Below are 23,499 nucleotides of genomic sequence, written 5' to 3'. Positions count from 1 at the left end.
AGAAGTTGCCTTATACTGAGTCCACACAGAAAGCACCCACATTCCCTTGAATTTTTTTTCCCAGATGGGAAGAGAACACTGTGAAATATGGTCACTGAATATTACTGTTAATCTTGGCTTCATTATGCTCTGCAGTTGCTACCTTGTTTGCCTCATCACAGGCTTAATCTAGGCGTGGGGGTGGGGAGTTGTCAGAGCACATGTTTATTCTTTGTTAGTAGGTTTCTGTTGATTATAAGGTGTGTGTTTGTTTTTTAAAAAAGCAAGTAGAACAACTGCTCTTGAAATACACTATTATCACAATTTAATCTTGAGTACATCTAAGAGCAAGCCTTTGAACCTTGCTATGAATTCTTCCCTGGCTATGGTTGTTCCCATTTTACAGACTGGGAGCAAGGGGCCTATTAACATTAGGTGGGTACCCTCAGAACACTGTTTTATTGACTCCCCTATGAGGAAGCGTTACAGCATCTGGTGCCTTTTAGTTTAGAAAAATAGCAAGCGGAAGCAGGCATGACAGAAATACATAACATTATTCTTGGTGCGGAGAAAGCAGATAAGGAAATATTTTTTTCTCCCTCTCTTTCATCACACTAGAATCCAAGGCCACCCAATGAAGCTGCATGTTGAAAGACTCAGGACAGATAAAAGAAAGTGCTTCTTAACACAGCGCGTGATTAACCTATGGAACTCACTGCCACAGGAGGCAGAGATGGACACCAGCTTGGATGACTTTAAAAGAAAATTAGAACAATTGCATGGAGGATCAGTGTATCAATGGCTACTAGACAGTTTGGCTATGTTCTACCTCTACTCTCTTCTTATGCTCTTAGACACCCAAGACAAACATTATTTCAACAAGCCTATGCTAACACATACTTCAGTTATGCATGCTTGTTTTCAACATTTGCTGATTTTTATTTGCATATTATAATTGTTACACACTGTTTTGTGTACACAACTTAGAGGTGTCTTTTAAATTTGTTAAGTTGATTATACATCCCGCCCCCAGCAAATACATACCAATAGATAAACAGACACCCCCATGTTCAAGACTATCCGCAGAAACAGCAATGGCTATTTTTCACAGGGCATTAACAAATAATTACACACACACACACACACACACAACCCTTCTCCCTGCCGCTTGCACACTGGATGCATCGCCTGCCACCCGCGCAGTCCCATTTCCACCAGCAGGTGGCAGAAGGCAGCATCCCGTTTTCTCCCGGCAGTGAAACCCAGCCCAATGGTGCTATTCCACCCCCCCCCCCCGCCGCCGCCGCTTCCCTCCTTCTCTCCCCCCACTCCCGTTTTCGCCTTTCATCCCAATTTGCAGCCGGCGCTGTCTTCGCGAAAACTCCTCCCGCTGCACCTGAAAGAGGCTCCTATTGACAAACTTGGCTGGAACGAGGTGAGCGCTGGGCGGGGCTCTTCGCGGGGAGATTCGAGGCTCATTCAGCGCTACTGAAACGGGGGGGGGGGGGGGAGAGACTGAGGAAGAGGCTCAGCTCGCTCGTTTGATAAGCAAGCTGCGTGCATCTAGACGCGCCCCCCCCCCGCCCTCCGCTCCCCGTCCTTCCCGGATCCACACCCCCCTGGAGCCGTAGGAAGAGCTGGAGCTGGCATCGGGCTGCGCGCTGCCTGACAGCCCCAGCGCCAGAAGGCGAGCCTGGCGCGGGAGACGCCGCGTCCACACGAAGGGTGGATCGGTGGGGGGAAGACCGGCTGGGGGGCAGAGCGAGGGCGGGAAGGCACCTGGTCCGGGCTGATTCTTAGGCTGCTGCTTTTATCCTCTCTCTCGCTCCCTTTTTTTAACCCCACCCCTGACCTTATTATCTGCCCGTCCAAGATTACGCGCAAAGACAGAAGCCCAGAGAGAGAGAGAGAGAATAGCCCGGGCGATCAAGGAGACACCTGCGGATGGACGGGAATCAAACGGAAATAATACGTATATTTCTCTAGGGAAGGTTTTTTTTTTTCCTCCTTTAGGATTTCCCCCCCCCCCTTTCTATAAAAAAGACTCGCTGCCACGAAAAGGAGGAGGGGGCAGCGGAAGGCACCGGAGAGAATTTAAAGGACAGTTTTCCCTCCCTTTGTTGAATGAGAAGAACGGGGCCGGATCATCATGAGCACCAGCAGTAAGTACCAGACTCCTTTGCTTTGCTGGGGGTGGAACCGCGGCTTCTTTTTGCATTGGGACCAGAATGTCAGAGGCAGCAAGAGGAACGTGGCAGCTGATCGGCTTAAGGTCTCTTTTCCTCCTTTGGTTCTCTCTTATCCCCCCTCCCCCTTTCTTTCTTTTAAAATGGGGACAACCTGAGTCCGTTGGCCCCCTTTTCCCCTTCCACATCTGTATTTTCTGACAGCTGGGCTTCAACGGTATTGTCTCTGTGTGCTCTGTGGTTGGAAAGCCCTCTGCAGCCCCTCGTTCTACTCCAGTGTGTAGTCTACTCACTCTTGCCTTCAGCCTGTGCCACCCTGTGTGTAGACACGGTGTCAGCAGGATCCCATCAACGGGTGTCCCAGGGCAGAGTTCAAAGAGAGAGGCATTGGGGAATGTGCATGCTGTCTCTCTCTCTCTCTCTGTGTGTGTGTTTGCATATTGATGGGGGTACCAAGCCTTGACCTCTCCTCATACTATTCTATACTGGACACTAGCATGTGTCCATATAAAATAAAGCATATAAAATAAAGAGAGCTATCATCAACCAAGGCACCACATCTGGATTTCTTAAATAAGTGGAAACAGGCAGATAGGTATAGAGTGGGTACAGACAGGTGCCCATTTTATGTCACAGCAGAGCGATTGGCAATTTCAAGCTGCTGTCTCGCTCTCTCATTTTGTCATTCCCTTATTACTCTGTGTGCTGCTGCTGTTGTCCTCCCACCCCCCAACAACACACGCATCTACTTTGTTGGCGAGGGTTTTGCCCCTTCCATTAAAGGGAAGCTAGCCCAAGCTACCTTTATAGCTTAAGCATCATGCCGCTTCGGGGAGAGCCCAGCGCTCATTGGTAGAGACACGCACTTTGCACGCAGGAGGTCCCAAGATAACATCTCAGGATCTGGAAGAGCAAGGCTGGGGGAGATGAGGACCTCTGGCTTGGGATGCCGCTGCCTGTCAAGGAAGATAATGCTGAGCTGGGGGAAGCATAAGGCAGCTTATGTGATAGCGGGCAGTTCAGTTTGTGGTAGTCTCCTTGGAATTTGACTTTGAATGACAAATAGCATCCTTGTGCACGTAGTGAATGGGGTTCGCAGCCAGTGGATCTGGAGAAGGGTCCTAGCTCAGTGGGAGAGTATCTGCTCTGCATACACAGGGTCCTGGGTTCAACCCTGGCATCTCCCAGTAAGGCTGAGAAGAAGACCTGGAGAGACACTGTCAGTCAGTGCAGACAATACTGAGCTAAGAGGAGCAATTGGTACAAGGCATCTGCCTGTGTGTCTAGGAGTTCCATGCCCCCCCTTAAGGTTCCTCTTCCTTTTGGCCAGCTCACTGGCGAGTCTGTTGTTGATCCTGGGTTTCTCAATGCAAGCAGGTGGTGCTGATGTCTCTTCAAGACGGATTGCACAGGAAGCATTCCTTGACAGCGCAGTTCAGCCCTGAGAACAGGCAGTTCTAGGTTTTGTAGGCTGTGTATGTGTCATAGACAAGTAAAACTTTCTGGGTGCCCTCTGCGGAAGCCACACCTGGGACTTGGGCTGGGTCGGTGGATTTTGGGGCAAGAGGAAGCTGGGTTAGCAGAGGCAGACAGTAGGCAGCAGACCCTCGTGGGTGCACAATAACAAAAGGCATGGGGTGCTCACCTACATCCGCTGTCACCTTCAGAGAACTGGTAAATAAATAGCCTTGAGGGGAGCAGAGTTCTCTTTTCTCCAGAGAAGATGGAATCAAAGGGGGACAGAATGAAGGGGTTCCTCTCAAGGGAAAAGGATACAGATACACGACAACTGCTGCTCAGTAGCAGTTTCTTTCTCCAGAGCTTAATAGTCAGTTTGGATGCTGATAATTACTGTTTGCAGGGCCCAGCATTTCACCCCTCCATCCTTGTGCCACTAAGCACTGCCCCCTGTCCATTTTGTGTGCTGTGTTCAAAACCAGCTACTTAAAGGGGGAAATTACACATTTGCCACCAGCAGCCGCATGAGAGTTAGGAGAAGGAAACAGAGTAGTGTGCCCTTTCACTTGTGGCTGGGGTCGGGTGCCTGTGTTTGAACTTAAGGTCTCTGGAGTCCATTCCTAATTCTATAATGGCTGAGCCAACATGGGCTTGGCTCAGATTGGCTGAGTCAATCTGCCACACCACATTTATGTGCCTTTGTCTTCCTCTCTGTAGTGTGGCACTGAGATACTGAATGGTACCCTCACCTCACTTTGCAAAGTGCTTTGTGCTCCCCCCCCCCATGGTACAATGACTTTTTTTAAATGAAGCAATAAACCTCCCATTTAGATGAATCCATGACCAAAAATTTTGAACTCTTGGATTGGCCAGGGCACAGAAACACAGCGTCCGAAACTCCCATGGTTCTAGGCACATTTTGCAACAAGGAATTTCATTAGCGCAAGCAGTTTCTGAGCTCTGGGAGCAGTACTGCGCCTAAGATTTCAGATTAAAACTCCGGAGTGGAAGGGAAAGAGGACCTTTTTCTGCCTCCCCACTTCCAGCCACCCTCTGAAGACTGGAGAAGAGACTCTCTTAAGAATGGGGGGGGGGAGGCAGGGGAAGCATGGCTTTGTTTTTTGCACTCTTCAGATGAGGACTAGACCGGGTGAAAAATGAATATGAGATTTTACTTCCAGTTCATTCATTTTCAGCTTTGTATTCTTGTTATAAAAAAGTGCACCTAGACATTCCGTTGTTGCACCTATAACCTAGGCTTAATGTGCCATTTAGGTCCTAGCTTTCATATCTCAGCTTCTAACACTGCACAAACACATAGGGTATGTCCACCTTTCTGCTGTGGTTCCCATACCTCTTTTCATAATACATGATTGTTTATCATCATGCTCCAAACTGGAAGACCCTCGTTATGATGGTTTTGTTTAGACATGAAGGAAACAGCTTGTATCGCAAGAACCTGTAGCGAGATGCAACCCTTGCCAGCAAAACCTGTCCACCTGGTGGAGGGGGTATGCACATTGCTCTCACTGAAGGAGAATTGACAAGCGCTGTGCTTCTCTCCCCACCCCCATTGGGATTTATTTGTTTATAAAATGCTTATACTGCTTAATATAGTAATTAAATAAAATCTCTGTATAGTTCACACAAATGCAATAAGAACACGTTATTCAGTCAGTTTTCCTAAAAACCAGATGAACAAACACAATGCAATAGTGGATCATAAATAAAACTGAGCAGGTGCAAATAATAATATTACCGGTAATAATGCAGAAGAAGACTCAGAAAAGCAACCATCCACTTATGTGGGAGAAATGAAAGGGGTGCAAGTGGAGTGAAGAAGGAATGCCCCCCTCCCCAGTCCTTACTAATCCCATCCACTGAGCACCATGCTCAGCATCCACCTCCGCAGCCCCATCTTATGTTTTGATCACCCTAAAAGTGTGCTGCTAGGCCAGTATTCTCCACCTTGATACTGTCCAGCTGTTTTGGACTACAACTCCCATTGGCACTTGCTGGGGCTGATATGAGTTATAGTCCAAAACAGCTGGAGGGCACCAGGTTGGGAAAGGCTGTGCTAGACTGTGATGAACTCTTGGGAATTAACGTAGATTTTTTAAAAATTACCAGGTTGGTATCAATAGCAGATGGCATGGTGGGGGCAGCAGTGCTCAGCTGACGTTTGGTCAGTCCCATTGGTGCTGCTTCCCATGAGAAAGATGGGAAGGGATGAAGTGTCAATGAGGTTGGCGTAGTGCAAACACACTGGCAAAACCCATTCAGTGCTGCCACTGATGAATTTTCACTGCACTCCCATCTCTATGCTGCCTTGCCACTCCCTCTTTTATCTCCCAGTAAGCAGCAGAATTGAGGTCCTTTGAGTGCCACTCACCACCACCTCGCCATCCTACTACCGCCAACATGGGATCAGAACCCCATCACAGATCTTAGCCTTACAGCAATTTGGTGGATGTGGGTCTCTAAGCGACTCTGTGATATTAGAAGTGTGAGAAGCTTAAGTAGTACACTACCCCTTGGGGACTGATATATAACCAGCCAGGCAGGTATTTGGCTATAATCCTAAGCACACTTCCTAGACATTAAGTGCCATTGAGACTGAGGGATGGACTTCTGAGTAAACTTGCTTCGGATGGCAGTACATACCAAGCCCAGTCCCCTGTGTCCTGAAGTAGAATACTAGGCTAATGCTCTTAGCGGCTTCCATCGCACTCTGGTTTAATTCTACAGCTTACAAATACTCCTGTGTTTCCTTTCATTCTGGCTAAAACAATCCATGGGCAGGTACTTGGCGGCAGCCATCGTAGGAAACCTCAGCACAATGGCAAGCGACCTTCTCTTCCTCTTGCAATTCAGACTCCACTGCAGATGGACTGTGTCATATAGGCAGAAAAGGTCTCTTGCAAACTTAGCCGAAACAAACAAGAACTTTGTCTGAATTGGGGTGGGGATGTTAGCCTCCGAGGAAATATGGCATTATTTCATGTGGGGCAGTGCCCCTTAAAAAAACCTGTTTTGAGCCAGTTAGGGAAAGGAAGTTCTTACTATAGTGGTGGTGATGGAGGCGTCAGCTCCTCTTCGGGATCCAAAACCAGTGCATGAAACCTGTTGCATGGCTCCCCCCAGAATGCATCTCTAATCTTTAATGACACTCGCATACATAATATATTCTCCTGTAGGCCTGATTCCTTCTGTTAACAACTGTTCTCTTGCTAGAAATGCGCCACTGAATCCTTTCTATAAGTTCCCTAACCCGAAATACCATCCAGTATGTGTGCTAGATGAGAAGATAATTACCCTTGAGTCAACTCACAGCTATGTCAAGCACTCCCATAACGCAAGCGCAGGAATTGAAACTATGCCTTGTATATGACAGAGCAAAAATCTCCCAGACAAGAAGGCAAAAGTGTCTGCTAAAATGAAGGGACCAGCATGGTTCAGTGGATGTTGGCTTGGTCTTGGTCTTGAGAGATCTGGGTTTGGATCGACGTGGGTTGCTTTGAACAAGCTACAATGTTTCAGCTTTGGTTTTTCCACCTATAAAGGTAATATATTTATGTCCCACCTTGCAGGCTTGTTGTGACGATAAATGAGATTGGGATCAAAGAGCACTTTTGCAAACTACAACTGCTGTTGTCCTGATGAAACCTAAATCATTTTTTCTCACATTTTCCAACTGCTCAGCAAGAAAATCGCTGCTGATGTCAATCGGCACCCTGTCCCACTGGCTTTGGAGGAATTTTGCCAGTTTATAGCAGCTGAGTATCTGCCTCATAGATTCCTTTTAAGCCTCTTATTTCTAAGCCATGTGTTACAATAATATCAGGGTTCTGTCTGGAACAAGGAAGGGACAGGAGAGCAGCTGCTTTGCCCTAAACACATCTTATTGTGCTTGGGTATCATCAAAAGCCCCTGCCCGTGAAATGGCCACCATGCAGATGTCAACTGAAATTGCCCCAGCATGATAGCAGCTCAGCATCGTGGGCCACTTGGGCTCAGTGGCTCCCTGAGTGGCTCAAAGTCCTCTGTGCATTTTCTGCAGGTTGTTGCAAACCATCAGCAGGCCTCAATGTTGTGGTTTGTTTTCTGTCAAGCTGCCAGGATTTGTTGTGCTCTTCGTGTATTTTATCTGAAAAGCGCAGGTAGCCTACACATCGTGGTTTGCTGGTCATTCAAAACCACAAGCCTGGCATTTCAAGCCAAGATAGACCCTGATTTTTTTTTGTTGGTGAGGGGCATCTTATGATGGGCACACATGTTGCTACTTATATGGACTCCCATGATCAAGCCATGTAAAGTATATTGGAGCAATGCTACAAAAGAACAGAAAGTGCTGCATTCTCTCCGTTACGTAGGGGGTCGTGACATGAAGTGATACAGGAGCTTGCTGGGGAGAACTACACAGTGAGAAGAAAGGCTCTTTGTTCTTTCATTGATACTGGATTTAATATGGCATTTGAGAGGGCTGGACCAGGAGCTGTTACATTGGTATTTACATGTGTAAAGCTATTAATATATCTCCTGAAAGTTAGCACCACTAATTAGCTACAAAAGGATTCATAAGGTTATAAATAGGTACATCGATGCCTCTGAGCATTTCTATTGAAGCTGGGTCCCTTGGTACAAGCCACTGCCAGGAAAAACCACAGAGAGGAACTCCATACACCCCCACCCCACCCACCCTAATTCTGCCAGCTATCAATTTCTGGTCCCATTATTAGGACACGTGTTAAATGTCACGGGGAACAGGGGAACCAGCCACACATACCTGCAATACCACATGAGCAGTTAGCTTTTACGCTCGTCATTGTATACTTTTGAAATCAAACCTTTATTAGGCATTATGATCATTGTATACATCAAAGCCCATATTCTGTGTTTTTTGTTTTGTTTTGTTCTAATCTCATTCATTATTCTAGCTCTTTTCATTTACTATCAGATTGCTTTCTATTTATTTAAAGTTACCATTTGTGCACATTGCACTCATTTTCCTCAGCTAACAAGTACCAGGCACTAATTTTTGTAGTAGGTAGGGGGATAATTCTTAGTATCTTTGAGTTGGACTCCTTCACAACCACAAAGAAACATTACAAGACTCCCGTTTCTTATTTTAACATCTGCGTTAAATGCGTTTATGAATGAATGTGTTAGCACACAGGCATAAGTGTACATATTTAGTTTTGCTTGAAAGAGGGAGAGACAGACAGACAGACAGACAGACAAACAAACAAACAAACAAACAAACAAACAAACAGAGAGTGAACCTGAGACTGTAATCTGAAGAAGAGGTAACATGTTTTGAGTCATGCATGAATCAGAATTTTCCAGTGAAATTGACTGGCTGCCATGAACTGGTAGGACAACAAGGAGGACGGAGAGGATCATGGTGAGGGGTGTAGACCGAAGTGGGACACACTGGGGCAAGCTGTGGGTGGGGAAGGAGAGGTTGGTGTAGGAAATACTCATGAGGGGATGGGGGTCAGTGCACAAGAACCAGAGCAGCAGGACCCATCCCTAGAGCTAGAGGGACCTCTGACCTCATGAACATAGTGGGTTCTGAAGCATAGGGAGTAGCAGAAGGGGTTCTCCTGGAAGCTGAGGCAGGCAAGGGCCCACAGCCCAGCTCCCTAGCTGGCCAGGTGGGGCTCGCTAGCTCTGGGAGGTGGTGTGTGATTCCTCAGCGCAAGTTTCCTCAAACTCAAGCTTCCTCAAACTCCAAATGTTTTGAGACTACAATTCCCATCCTCCCTGACCACTGGTCCTGCTAGCTAGGGATCATGGGAGTTGTAGGCCAAAAAACACCTGGAGAGCCGAGTTTGAGGAAGCCTGCCTCAGCTAGAGTAGGCTTGGAGCAGGTGAGGGTCACCTGCCTCATCAAGCCCAGGTGCTGCAATCAGCATGCAAAGTACAAAAGGGAAGCAGAGCTGAGGGGCTGTGTCTGCTCAACTGCCCAAGTTGATGGACCTTGGTTTGGATGCTCCTGAATGTCCACAGGACGATGCTTCCGTTTGGACTTTTAAACACATGGATTGACCCTGGACTGGGGACTTGACACACTCCCTTGCTGCCAGGTACGCCTGGGGTTCAGGACACTAGCAGGCAATTCAGGACAAACAAATGAAAGTGTTTCTTCTCCCAGTTAACTTGGGATAGCCCTGGCTGCCAGCCTTTTCCTCTTTAGTCTTCATGCTACCCTTGTAGAATTCAGCAGGGAGGAGAAGAGGAGCCAATGGGCATTTGTGGGCTCTGCCCATCTTTGGCTTTGTCTCCACCTGCTGCTGGGCTCCCCGCTTTCTTCCCCACCAGTCCCGATGGGCACCAACTACAACTGGGCCAATGTAGCCTTACAGCTTGATCTTAACTGTGCTTGCTTATAAATAATGAGAGCTGAATTCATCGAGGTTTACTTCCTATCAATAATAGGATTGGTAGTTTTCATCTGAATGCTTCTTGACACCACTGGCCTCCGATTATTATTCTGCTATTGCTGTTTAAAATAGTATTACCAGGAAAGAAACTATTGACTGATTCCTAGTCCCACACAAGCACTACAGCAAATAGATCCAAAGGTCTTCACCTATCTTCACAAGCATCCATTCCTGCCTCCCACACTGCGCCAGTTCTGTGCCCTGTTTTCCAAATGCTGTGGAGCATTGCAAAGGGTGGTTCATTGATGCAGGGCTATTGACCTGAAATGAACTGCACCTATGTAAGTGGTCAATGAGTCACTTCTTGAACATCCTCCAAACCTTGCACAGTACTCTGGCTTGCCACAGTGGCCACTGCACACTTGTGTTCAGCAGGCTCCTCTCCTAGGAGTGGCAGGCTCACAACAAAGCACCCTTGTTTGATTTACTCTCTGCTGGAAAAAAAAAAGAACACGCACGAGTGAAAATCCACCCAAAGGAGATTAAACTGAGCTAACCCTGATGAGTATCTGTTTGGTTCTTCCTGCAGGGCAACTAACAGCACAGCCCTAACCAAGGTCACATCCATATATCTGAAGCACGCTGATACCACTTTAGCCATCATGAAGAAGCCTGAGAGCTGCGGTTTATTAAAGCTGCTGGGAGCTGTAGATCTGTGAGCCCAGCACCCTTAACAAACTACAGTTCCCATGATTCTTTGGGGAAACCCATGACTGTTAAGAGTATACATGTATGGTGTGGATTGGACCCCTGTCTGCTCAGAAGTAAACTCTACTAAATTCAGTGGGGTTTGATCCCAAGTGGAATTAGGATTGTATTCTAAAGATGCACCACCTTTAGCAAATCGCTTCAAACTTCTGTCATGCTGTTGCTCCTCTACTGCCACTGCTACTACTATGGTTACTTTTAGTTCAACTTCTATGCTTTTAAATTGCCTCAGTTGCAAGAAAGAATGATCGAAGGTCCAGCACCTAAGCGAAAAGCACCTTTGACTTCATTTCCTACCCCCTCTCTTATCTTGGGACAAGACTCAAGCTCCATGGAAGCAGGAAAGAATTACCTATGAGGGCTGGTGCATAGTTAGTTTCATCAGAAGGATGCCACTGAAAACAATCTGTCTGGGTCAGATTCAGCTAAGCAGTTGCTCTAGAGAAATCCTTAGTCCAACCCTGGCAAGGCTTTAAGTGGCCAAGAGAATTCCCAGAGCAGAACAGCAGAGGGAGAGAAGAATGTTCTATCTGGCAAGCGGAAGGGCTTACGCTGATAGAACAATTGTAATAGTGTGATGTTGAATTCCTCCCTAGGTGTCAAATTATCTCTGCTCCAGTTGTGATATTTAGAACTCTTTCCCATCTGGATCACCACTGTGTGTGTTTTCACAGCTTTGCTTGACATTCTTGGTAGTCATGGAGCATCTGGGGCCATGCACAGGTCAATTGCAGTGGTCCATCATGTGATGACTGGGGAGTGGGAATGGGAGATGGTTTTAACTGGGAAAATGGTGAAAAAGCACCCCTAGAAGGAGCAAGTGCCAAAAAGCTCCCTGTAGAGGCTTGCATAGGTCATGCTGATTCCACAGTCCCTCTTGGGTTAGTCATGTAGATGTCACAAGGGAAGGGGGTGGGCTATCTCCTGATATTCTCAAGGAGGGCATTAGCTCTGTCGTGCATTCTTGTTTGGGAAGCTTCAAGCAGCTCCATATCTTCAATACTTCAGCATTCAGCCTCTGGACAGAGTGTGATTGGTGCTGTGAGTTCTGGGTAGCAGTTGTCTAGTACTCACCATGTCATGTTAGAAGAGGGTGGATGTTAAGTACCTTATAGGAACAAGAGCACTGAATGACTATTTCTGTCATCTAAATCAGGGATCCCAGTTACGTCCACTAAGTATTATTGCACAGTAATCTCCAGGGACATGTGGTTACAAAGTGTTTACTAGCAAACTCTATTAAGTCCCCCTGTAATTAAACAAGAATCACATGGCACTGGCAATCTTCTGCCCCGATGTGCTCTTCCCCTTCTCTTGGTGAAAGGCCTGGGTGCAGTTTCCTATGATGAGTGATCAGCCATCATGGCAGAATTTGCCGAGGTGTTTGCTGCTACTTCAGGGACTCACATGAGTGAATGGGGAGGACTTCGAACCAGCTCTTCTACATGGGCTTGATGAAATAACAGACATTGTGTGTGGAGATGACAGTCACTAAGGGCAGTCTTCTTCATTCTGCACATATACTTAAGCCAGGGTTAAAACCCTGTGAATCAAATGTCTGCTATTGGTTTCCCCCCTTGTTTATCGGACAGTGGAGACTCTGATGGATTTCAGCCGGCAAGTAAAAACAATTCTATTCTCCCAGGCATTTTGAGTAAAATTAGTAACCACTCTTTGGCTTTATTGTTCTCCTGCAGTTGCTCTATAGTTGGTTTTCTATTAACTCGGTTGCTTTTAATAACTTACGTTTTATGTATTATTTTGTGCATTGTTGGAAACTGCCGTGGGATCACAGTGATGTGGTGAACAGCAGTCTGGAAATTGGAGAGGTGTATAGCTTCTAATATTATCGCAGAAGTATGACAAATAAGGGTGGTTGTTTTTAAGGGAATAGAGAAGACTAATAAAACATTGTGCTGCTTCTTGTGATTGTGGTTTTGCCACTTTAGGGTAGGGCAAATGCAATAAGAAACAGATTTCCCACTATATGAATGAACCTGTGTGAATCTTGGTCACATGTACTTCCCTCTCTCCTTCCTTGTGAGTGGCTGCATGGAGTAGATTGGAAATGTTCACCTCTCCTTCTAAAAAAGCCATTGTTCCCTGTCTGCGCTCACAGAACTGTGGTTTGTTTAAGCATGGGTTGTTAGAATGAATCAGGATCAAAGTGTGGTTTCAGTTCCTGACTTGTTCCAAACCCACAGCTTAAAGAAACTACAGTTCCAAGAGTCTGAATGTAGCATGGGTTTGGTTATAAGCAAAGGCAAAAGCTTCTGATTGCCATGTGGCTGCACCAGAGGTGGGAACACACAAATGTGATGCTTGTGTCAGCTTGTTCATGTGGTGAGAAACAATGGCTCCCTGAAGAGCCTATTGCCTTACTGCAGTCATCTGATCTCTCCTTGGATGGAAAAGCTCAAAGCACAAATAAGAATTGTGGTTTATCTGTGAATCATCTAGTCTCAACAACATGTTCAACTTGTCATGCAATATGCTTAGAATTTTTTTTCCATTAACCAAATCTATTTAGGAATCCATTGCCCAATGAATGGGATTGTCTTTCGGTGTATTGGATGTGTGACATCCTAACATGGTGTTTTCACTTTTATTTATCCATGGGAAATGGTTCTGTGATCCATCCAACATGTGTAAGATGTTCCTTCTGAACTAGAACCACTAAGAAATATATAAGTGGCTTGGAACCTTACTTCCCATGAGTGGAACACTGCTCAAAGGATAATCCTGCTGCTGGGAGGTTATTTTCACAGATTCCCCTTTTCTCGTCTGCAGCCTCTACTTTCATCCAAAAAAGTTAGTGGGGCTCTTTGCACAGCATAGGAGATGTTGCCTTCTCTGCCCCACAGAGGGAGCCTCCATTGGATCAGAATACCCTTTGTGAGTAGAATTCACAGAAGGGAAACTCCAGCGTCAAGCTGTAATGATTCATACATTCATTACAGCAAACCTACACAACTTGTGACTCATTGAGCCTTTCTTGGATCTTTCAGTTGCTTGGCAACCTGTTTTTCACAGGCCCAGGCAGGCAGCAACACCCCCTCATGCCCCCTATATAGGCGAGCCCCCTATATGACTGCCATATTTGGCTGCTGAGCTTCAATTTGGCTTGATCTCGCTCACAAGTTCTGCAGGCCTGCATTACAGTCGCCCGTCCATTAAAAATAAATTAATCCTGCCAGCAGCATACATTTTTCCACCCTAGGTTAACCTACTTGTCATCTCAAGTATTTCCTCCTTGGCCCTCTTGCACCATGGGCAGTGGCTCTCTGAGGACAGGAAGAGGGCAAAGCTCTCTAATTCCACTCCTACGTTTGATGGATATCAATCTAGAACGTCAACTGGAGAAATTGAATTATTTTAAGTGCTTGGCGTGCCCAGATAAAATTGTGGGCAACTTTCCTAATGATAGCAGTGCACTTAATTTGGCTGAATAATCATATTTGCGATAGTGGCAGGGTGGAATAAATGCATTATGGGGCACAGCCCAATGTCTCCCATTGCTTTCTAAAATCCAGTGGGCAGAGCACACACTCCCATTCGTTGGCTGCTGTAGCCTGATGTCACATCAAAGCAGAGGCTTAATAAATGTGCTTTGGACGTCTAATTAGTAAGTAGACCAAGACTTCTTCCACAAATGCATCTTGGAGAGATGAAGCAATGTTGGCAGGGCAGATGGTGAGAACAAGAATTGATGAGATAGGCACCAACTTACAAAAATTGTTGGAAGAAACTCTGCCACTATGTTACAGCCCTTCTCTCTATACTCAGTGCTTTTTGCACCTAAAGCACAACTTGGCAATTACAGTGGAACTCCAGAGATTTGCTGAAATTATATCAAATCCTGCAGTATAGATACTCTGGGTTTTCTTCCTGCTATCTTTTTAATCTCTCCCAAGCAAAATGGCCAGTTAATCTAGACACACGTAGGTCTAGTTCCCCTAAATTTCAACTAAAATTGTTTCTGGACTCTACAGATGTCAGATAGGAGGATCACATGGTTTGATTTTCCTCCATACATACAGAGAAAGACAAACATCTTCCTGCACATTGAAAACTAGATATAGCAGAGACAGGTTCTCCTGATTTTCTCACCTGGGAAAGCATCCAAATATATAATTCCTCACATGAAGTTTGAAGTGGAAAAAAAATCTCATTATTAGCTCATCTGTTTGCAAGAATCAGGCATATGTAAGATTAATGCAAAGGCAAGTTCTAGCAACAGATGCAGAACTACAGAACTACATTAGGTTTTGGATTCTGTAGCAGGTAGTAGTATCCTTTGGAAATAAGAGTTGGCTGACCAAGAAAAGGTTCATATTCTGTGTAAGTCTACATTCCTACCAACAAGGATGCTACGTAAAACAAATTTACCCTCTTAAATCTTTCTCTGAATACTCTTCTGCGAAGTTCATTGTTGGTTACCTGCCAAAAGCAGATATTAGAAAGCAGTATTTGACATCTGGTAGTATATTGTAGTTGATGTGATATTTGATATTTAACAGTATTTGGTATCTGACCATCAACAGTTGATAGTATTTGATATTTGACACCTGTTGCTTTGCATCTGATAGTATTTGATATTTGGCAACCGGTTCCCTTATCATACCTAATATTTGACTATAAATATTTTCCAGCCTATATTTTATATCTGGTAGCATGAGGTATTCTGCAGAATGCTGTCCACTGTTTCATTGTTTCATTCGATACTTTGTGATGGCTTCTTCCCCTTGATCAGAGGCACTTGCTGGAACATGTTAAGTGGCACTGCTGGAATTTCCTGACATCCCAGCTGTTGTCAATATCACCAGGACTTTAGAGAAGAAGGGCGGAGTGGGGTGGCAGAGTGCGGGGGAAGACTGGACTTGTATTTCAAGCACTGATCAGGGTTTGAAATGTATTTGAAATAAAGCATGTCCTTCTACAAGAAAAGAGTTAGAAATTGTGAGGAGCATGTGAAAATTCCTCTCTAGACTGTCTAGACTCTAGACAGGAGTGTCCCTAAGTTTGAGTGATTACAGATGACTATTTAAACACTATTTAATATATTATGGTGTGTATATAAATATTAGATAAGCTTGACAGATAAGGTTGGTGGGGAGAATTTTTACTACAGTTGATTAAAATCTAGGGAAACGGGGGAGTGGTGGAATTTTCCTTATCACTTAGTTGTTTAAGAAGACCCATGATGACAGCCAAGTGCAGAGCCATGGGTCATGTGTCTCATCCCAGCAAGTGGAATGGCTACATTTTACCCCACAACAGGTACAAATGAGTGATTGGTGGCATCAGTGCTGGACTGTGGAAGTGAATGGTCATCCATCTCACCAAGTAGTTATATGCACATCACCTTGAGCTGTTATTTGGTAAATGGCTCGGCCATTTCATTTAATGGCTTTAAACTCTTTCAGCCCCTTCTATGCTTATTTATTACCCACCACTAAATTGCCCAGCCAAATGTTGCCACAGTAATTCTGTTACCAGTATCCCCTTCCGTTCTTCGCCACTGTAAAGCTTATAACCTTGCTTCCATGCCATAGTAGCCCCACAGCCAAATCAGCCATAATTGGGGCTAATAACGAGATAATTGTATTCTGAAATCTCTGGTTTTCTTCCAAAAGTGCAGATGTTGCTGGTTAGAAAAGGTGTAAACTTCTCCAACCTGTTCTTTTGGTTCTCTGCAGTTCCCTTTTCTGGTCTCTGATAACGCCACAGAGGCCACTAACAACTTTGAAATCTGCATTTGGTGCAAAGCCATATAATAGAATTGTTATTTGTTATTATTGGTTTGCAAACCACCAGAAGTTTTCTAGGCACTATGCGAAGATTTAAAAGCAACACAGTCCCTGTGTCCACAGGCTTACAATCTAGTAAACACAGTACAAAAGGAAAATGAGATGTTACAGGATAACAAGTATGTTCAGTCACAAATTGTTTATGAAGATATAAAAAATAAGTGAATATATAATGTTATAACTATTTGTATACAGGAAGTTGTTTCGCACTTGAACAGACAATTAGGCCAAATGGCTCAGTGCTGTGTCCTCTGACTGGAAGCAGCTTGCCTGGATCTCAAGCAGATTTATCTCCCAGGTTTGCCACCTGCGAACCTGTCCACTGGAGAGGCAAGAGTCTGAACCCAGGGCCTACACAAGATGTGCTGTGTTACTGGGTTTTGGCTACTTGTCCTGAACAGATAGATCTACCTACTCCTAAGTAGGGGAGAAATTAAGTTTAGTTCACATCGGAAGTTGAACCTACCTAATTCACATTTTCTGAAACAATATGAGAATCAAAACTCAGCCAGCCTTCAAAATTTGCCCATCTGAATTTTGCAATGCAGTTCTGCAGTGCATATGCTGTGGTCAAGCGTGCATGCAAATAACACCATCATGCATTGCATCAGGAGAAATTGTTTTGCAAAAATGTATATATTAGACAAAATTCATAAAAGTGTATATATTAGGAGAAAAATTGGGCAAATTTTCACGAGAAACCTTTTAAAAGACGTAACTGTAAACTGGCATGGAAATGCGGAGAACGAAACTTTAGATTGGAAAAATGATAAACCAAGACTGACAAACTTGCCCATCCCTCATCTTGTGTCAGACCACTGGCCCATCAAGCCCAGTTTTTTAACAATCCAGCTGGCACACTGCTTTTCCTATAGATTCTACTTAATATCCTTTTACTTGGGGGTGCCAGAGGCTGAATGCAAGACCTTCTTCATTCAGAGCACCTCATGGGGACCATTAAGAGTTCCTAGGTTAGATGTCTGCAGCTTTGCTTTGAATTTTTTGCCCCCTGACTAATTTTCTGTAGTGTGCAGGTGGCCAACCTGCAGTCCAAGGGTTGCATGTGGCCTCCAATCACCTTTTCTGAGGCCTGCAGGGCCTCCTGAAGCCCCATTCTTATATTCTGTCAGAGTACCTTCTTTCATGCCCATTTGCTCCTTATTTATTCTGACGTTTAAAAGTGTTTTTCTATCTTTCTATGTGGTTTTAGAACAAGTGGAAGAGGCAGTAAATAAGTTGTTTTCAAAAACAACAACACTTTTTATTGGCTGCATGGCTGGATGGGGGGGGGGTCATCATCCCCAGCAGTCCTCCTCTCACCACAGCACAAAGGAATGTGATATTTTTCCACCCTTCCTCCTTGCCATATCCTTACTCCAGATGCTTCAAGTACTTGAGTTGCGTAAAGTATAGTAATTTCTAATGTGGCAATTGTGGTAAAGTGATTTTTCTCCAGTGTGTGTATGGCGATACAGCTCCTTGCCAAGGGGCGAAAGGGACCCTGGTTATGACTGTGTGGTGGCCATTGGCAGAAACAAATGTTTACTGGGGGTGGCCGCCGAGACCACATAACACCAGTCTTGAAAGACCTACATTGGCTCCCAGTACGTTTCCGAGCACAATTCAAAGTGCTGGTGTTGACCTTTAAAGCCCTAAACGGCCTCGGCCCAGTATACCTGAAGGAGCGTCTCCACCCCCATCGTTCTGCCCGGACGCTGAGGTCCAGCGCCGAGGGCCTTCTGGCGGTTCCCTCATTGCGAGAAGCAAAGCTACAGGAAACCAGGCAGAGGGCCTTTTCGGTAGTAGCACCCGCCCTGTGGAATGCCCTCCCATCAGATGTCAAAACGATAAACAACTACCTGACATTCAGAAGACATCTTAAGACAGCCCTGTTCAGGGAAGTTTTTAATGTATGATATTTTAGTGGTTTTTTTGGTTTCTATGGAAGCTGCCTAGAGTGGCTGGGGAAACCCAGCCAGATGGGCAGGGTACAAATAATAAATTATTATTATTATTATTATTATTATTATTATTATTATTATTATTATTACCCATCTCTGCTGCAGAGGCAGTACTGCCTAGCTCCAGTTCAGGTGTGTGTTGTATGTGACTAATGCATCAGGCTGTCGCCATATCAACATGGGAAAGGAGAAAGCAGAAAGTCATTCAGAGGAGGACACAGAAGATGCTGAATTGATGGTTGGAAAACTGCTAGCAAGTGAAGTAATTTTACCTTGGTGAAAGATAACTCTTGTTAAATAACCTCTCTGAATTATGTTTCTTGTAAACATGCCCTATGTGCCTGAGGAGGGAGTTTCCCTTTCACATTTCATCACTTTGCTATCTAGCAGCCTTGCCAGGTTCTGTACCAGATCAAGATTACAGAAGGGCAAGGTGAGCTTTGAGGTGTTTTTGGCCTCTTAGGTGCTATAAATATCCAAGTTGCTTTGAACACTGTTGCTACGTTGGACTCGGAGATAAGAGAGTGTAGGTGAGGTGATACTTTCAGTTGGCCCATTCTCTTTCGATAACTGTGTGTGTATACAAGCTGCTGCCCTCCCAAATGTTCTTCTCCAAGTGGAAATCTAAAACATCCTCAAACTATCAACACAAGTCCTGAGAATGACACGCCCTAGTTGCTGGGTTGCTTCCATGAGCTAGCTATATTTTTGCGCTGAAACACCCAGGCCTGTTGAAGAACAGGCCCTTGATACCTGCAACATTCTAAAGAGCTAGATGGCCCATTAAGAGATGATGCCTCATTTACTGGATACCTGTAAGGTATTTGCTTTGGAAAAGAAACCCTCTGTTCTAGGCTTGCCTGGCTTTCAGAAATCATTTGACTGGAAGGAAAGGAGAACCAAACAAATTAGCACACAGCAGGCTGCCTATCAGGATATGTAGAGTGCACTATCTCATTCAGCAGCAGCATGTTTCCTGCTGCTAGGTTACTGTGTGTGCATGTAAATGGCCAAGGGAACCAGATGGATTGTTAATGGGAACCATGGCAGGAAATATATATATTTAGTATTCCAGAAATCTTAGCCAGTGCAAAGACCAGATCTTTTGTGGAGTTAACAATCACAAGACCAGAGTTTCTTTGTTGTTCATTTTAGAGGCTGGATCCTAATTCTGTCAGATTTTTGTGCAGGTGTGTTATCAGAAATATTAAATGGGTGTAGAGGGAGGAGAGATTATTTCCCTGGATTATGCCTTCTTGGGCACAGAAAGGTGATTTATAGCACAGACACTACACATATTTACTCAAAAATAGATTTCAAAAAATACAGTGGGACTTGGTTCTCAGTGTGCATAGAATTTCTCCCTCCATCTCTTCAGTTTGATTTAACTTGATCAACAGTTTTCCTCTTGTTAAATGGATTGTATCCTTTAGAAAATTTGTTTTCATTTACACCTCCCACAGCAGTGGTTCTCAAACTTTTGGCTCCAGGCCACGCTTTCAGAATAGAAATTTGCTTGCGCACTGAATTTTTTTATTGATGAAATACATTGAAAAACAAAAACAACTTTGAGCAGTGCTTGATTTATAAGACAGAACTACTTTATACTATGATCATGGAACATCCAGAAAGTATAAAACAATACAGCTACATAAGAACATGTATCATTCCCAAAATATAACATTGATTGTCCTTGAATCTTCCTGCTACACTTGCCATCAACTCCTCCCACACCAGTGTGGCACACCACACCCTTTCAGAACCTCTTTTCTGCACTGTATCACTCATTCCTCACAACCCACAATCTTCTCCTGCATAAGTGGCCATCTCAACATAGTGGAAAATTAAGTAAAAACACCAGAACATTTTCATTCTCTTAAAATAATTTCTTTTCTCTAGATCAGGCATGGCCCTCCAGCTGTTTTTGGCCTACAACTCCCATCATCCCTAGCTAGCAGGACCAGTGGTCAGGGATGATGGGAATTATAGTCCCAATACAGCTGGAGGGCCAAGTTTGACCGTGCCTGCTCTAGATAATAATCTGGTCCCCTTTCTTACTTTGATTTGTCATCTCTGGAAATCAGGGTGATCCAAATCATTGCACTAGACACACACATCTAGGTATGCACACTTGTATATGCCCAATTGTATATTCTTGTCAAATATTAGGATGGCGTACAGCAATTAAAAGTCATTAAAAGCCATATGAAACAATCATATTGAGTGGCTTATTCAAAAAAATCTTTAAACAACTGCATAGGCCTGTCAACATTTTTTTAAAGTCTTCAAAAGATGCCCAAATCTTTGCTGGAAGAATGTCCCACAGATAGGACCAGAAAACTAAATATTTGACTTCTGGCTGAGGCCAGTAGGATTTAACATGGGGGAAGTTAACAGTGCTTTTCTGGATGGTATTGGCGATCAAACTGAGAGTGTGAGACTGCTCTTTACAAATGGACAAGTCTGAAAACTTCTGACTGCAGATAAAAACATATTTATCTCCCACTGTTAGCAATTGTGCTTAGGGAAGAGGCAACTGTTCCTTCTGGAGGTAGTGGGAAGGCATGTGAGGCTGAGTTGCTGGCCAGGAACAATGAGCCTCACCTCTTATTGTGTGAACCCTGAGAGGCTGCCTGCCTATGTGCTTGTGCCGGAATATCGATAAACTCTCTCCCATCTTGGGAGAGGTTACCCATCAAAAGCGTCTCTTCTTAATGGCATTTTAAAAATAGCTCAGCACCAGCACGAGGGAGGGGTTGGCTCCCATATAAGGTAAGGTGGGGAAACTGAGCTAGTGGAGTAATGGAAACATTTACGTTCCAGCCAAGCACGTGACTGATCACTCAAGTGTGGTGCTGTCTTATTGTACTGCCTGTAGGTTGGACAGGAGCCCCTCAAAAGCCCGGCTGTGATATGCTGTGGATGACCAGGAATCTCATTTCATCACATCACCAGCAAACCTGTTGTGTGTCCAACTACACCAGCTGTCAGTGGTTGTGGGCGAGGAGAGGATGTACATGGAATTCCCTTCATCTCACTGGTGCCCTTGTGTGCAGATTGGAGGCAAACCTCCCCTCTATTCTGTTAAGTGAACTGCAACATAGTTATCAGATCTAGACTGTGACCTGGTAGGAATTTATGGTGTTTTGGTCTCAAATGCAGTGCAGTTATGAAGCACTGAGATCTCCACGAAGGGGGCCATTGGCTCACATATCCATAAGTAATAAATCTGGATATTATTAGGAGGACCTGGCAGAAAATCTGTTTCGGTAGCTTTTTAAGAAGGTGTGCTATATATTCATAGCTTGATTGAATATAGACCTCAGGATCTTGCATCTGTATACAATTCTGACATTTCCTGATTAATCATCTTGTCAATCACTGATAAATGTCCTATGGCAGAGGCCTGGAACCTGTGGCTCACCAGATGGTCTTCGCCTCAGTCAGCATGGCCAATAGGAACATAGGATGATATGGACCACTGGACAATCTAGTTTGGTATTGTGTGCACTCACTGGCAGCAGCTCTCCAGAGTCTCAGATGGGGGCACCCTTTCCAGCCTCCCCTGATGCTATGGGTTAAACCTTGAACTTTTTGCATGCAAAACAGATGCTCTACAACTGAGCCATAGTGCTTCCCTTAATGGTCAGGAAAGGTGGGAGCTGTCACACTGGACACTGTGTGGAAGGCAACAGGTTTCCCACCCCTACCCTAAAGCATCTGCTAAAACACCTTGCTAGCATTATGTATATATGTATGCTCAGGGGGTGCCATTTAACTTGTCATCACTTTAAAGATGAAGAACAGTTTGAAACAAAATGCCTACTCTTTTCAGTTGAAGCCTTAATAAAAAATACAATGAAACATCGTATCTGATTTGTGCCTCTAACTCCCTGGAATCAATAGCAAGAAAAACCGCTCAATCTGTGTTGCAATTCTGCCCACCTTCCTCCAAATATATATTTGTGTCTCTTCTCAAATTAAGGAAAACATAAAGTATATGTTGGGATACAATTAATTGCTTCAGACCTTATTTTGCCAGCTTTTGATAATTTCTCATGAGCTTGGAAAATTCACTTTCAAAACTGCTGCCGATAGATCTCAAAGTGCATCTTTGAAAAAGTGCCAGTGACTTGGCTGTACTTTTTCATTAAATGAATGGAAACTGGATATCTTGGTCAGCTGGAAAAATCACACGCTTTGTATGCTCTCCAGGTTAGAGCTTTTCCTTCTTGGCAAAACAAAACCCCTTTTCTATTGCAGTCAACAGTTCCATTCCATCTAGGTCTGATTAAGTTCAATAACTGCAACATAATTATTTGGTGGGTCAGGTTGATGATTTTCTTCTCAATGGACCCAGAATGTTCCTGATCTTCAGAGGCACAGAACTGAAAGCCGTAAATAGTAGAAATGCTATTTGAGCTCTGGCAGGGTATGGAGAACACTAATAATACATTCCACAGTACAGGTTGTGACCCAATCTATTTCAAACCATAGGGTGCCACTCCCTGTGTCTGAAATACGAGGTGAAGAGGTCATCACTGAAAAACATGCTGTGAATCTCTGTGCTATAAAACACCTTCTGTACTGAGCAGCAGTGACATATGTGAGTGTGTGAATTGCCTTGTAAGCTGATGTCGATTGCTGCCAAAACTTCCCTGTTGACCTGCAATGCAGCAGGTGCAGGTGTCAGAATGAATGACTGTTGACACATTCTAGCACCATCTTCCTGTGACAGGATCACGACACTGCTCTGTTTCCTGTGGTGCATCAGATGTATAAACTATGAGGGTTAATGTGTGCACACATGCAAAAAGTCTTGCAATAGTGTGACAGCAAGGATATTCACATGCAGTCATGTTGAGTATTGTTGGATGATAATCACCTTTGCGTGTGTGTTTCTTAGAATGTCATTTTTTGTATAACTCACCACATGCTTTAGTCATCTTAC

At 44.5% G+C, this 23,499-nt stretch overlaps 1 protein-coding gene across 18 annotated transcripts in view; it reads left to right on the top strand.

Annotated features, from left to right (window-relative positions):
- The first annotated feature begins 1,494 nt into the window (after positions 1-1,494).
- ABLIM3 (actin binding LIM protein family member 3) overlaps positions 1,495-23,499 on the top strand; it is a 141,893-nt gene continuing 119,888 nt past the window's right edge. For 5 of the 18 annotated variants that reach the window (XM_083483555.1, XM_083483550.1, XM_083483562.1 and 2 more), the window contains exon 1: positions 1,499-2,141. In XM_083483555.1, coding sequence (XP_083339681.1) covers positions 2,129-2,141 — 13 coding nt within the window. In that variant the 5' untranslated portion in view covers positions 1,499-2,128. Of the gene's footprint in view, positions 2,142-23,499 lie in introns of all 18 variants that reach the window. The other 13 variants (XM_083483553.1, XM_083483552.1, XM_083483549.1 and 10 more) reach the window with 7 other exon arrangements.

This window comes from Podarcis liolepis, assembly GCF_965112155.1.
Source record: "Podarcis liolepis genome assembly, chromosome: 2".
Taxonomy (NCBI): domain Eukaryota; kingdom Metazoa; phylum Chordata; class Lepidosauria; order Squamata; family Lacertidae; genus Podarcis; species Podarcis liolepis.
This window is presented reverse-complemented; position numbering and strand designations above follow the sequence as displayed.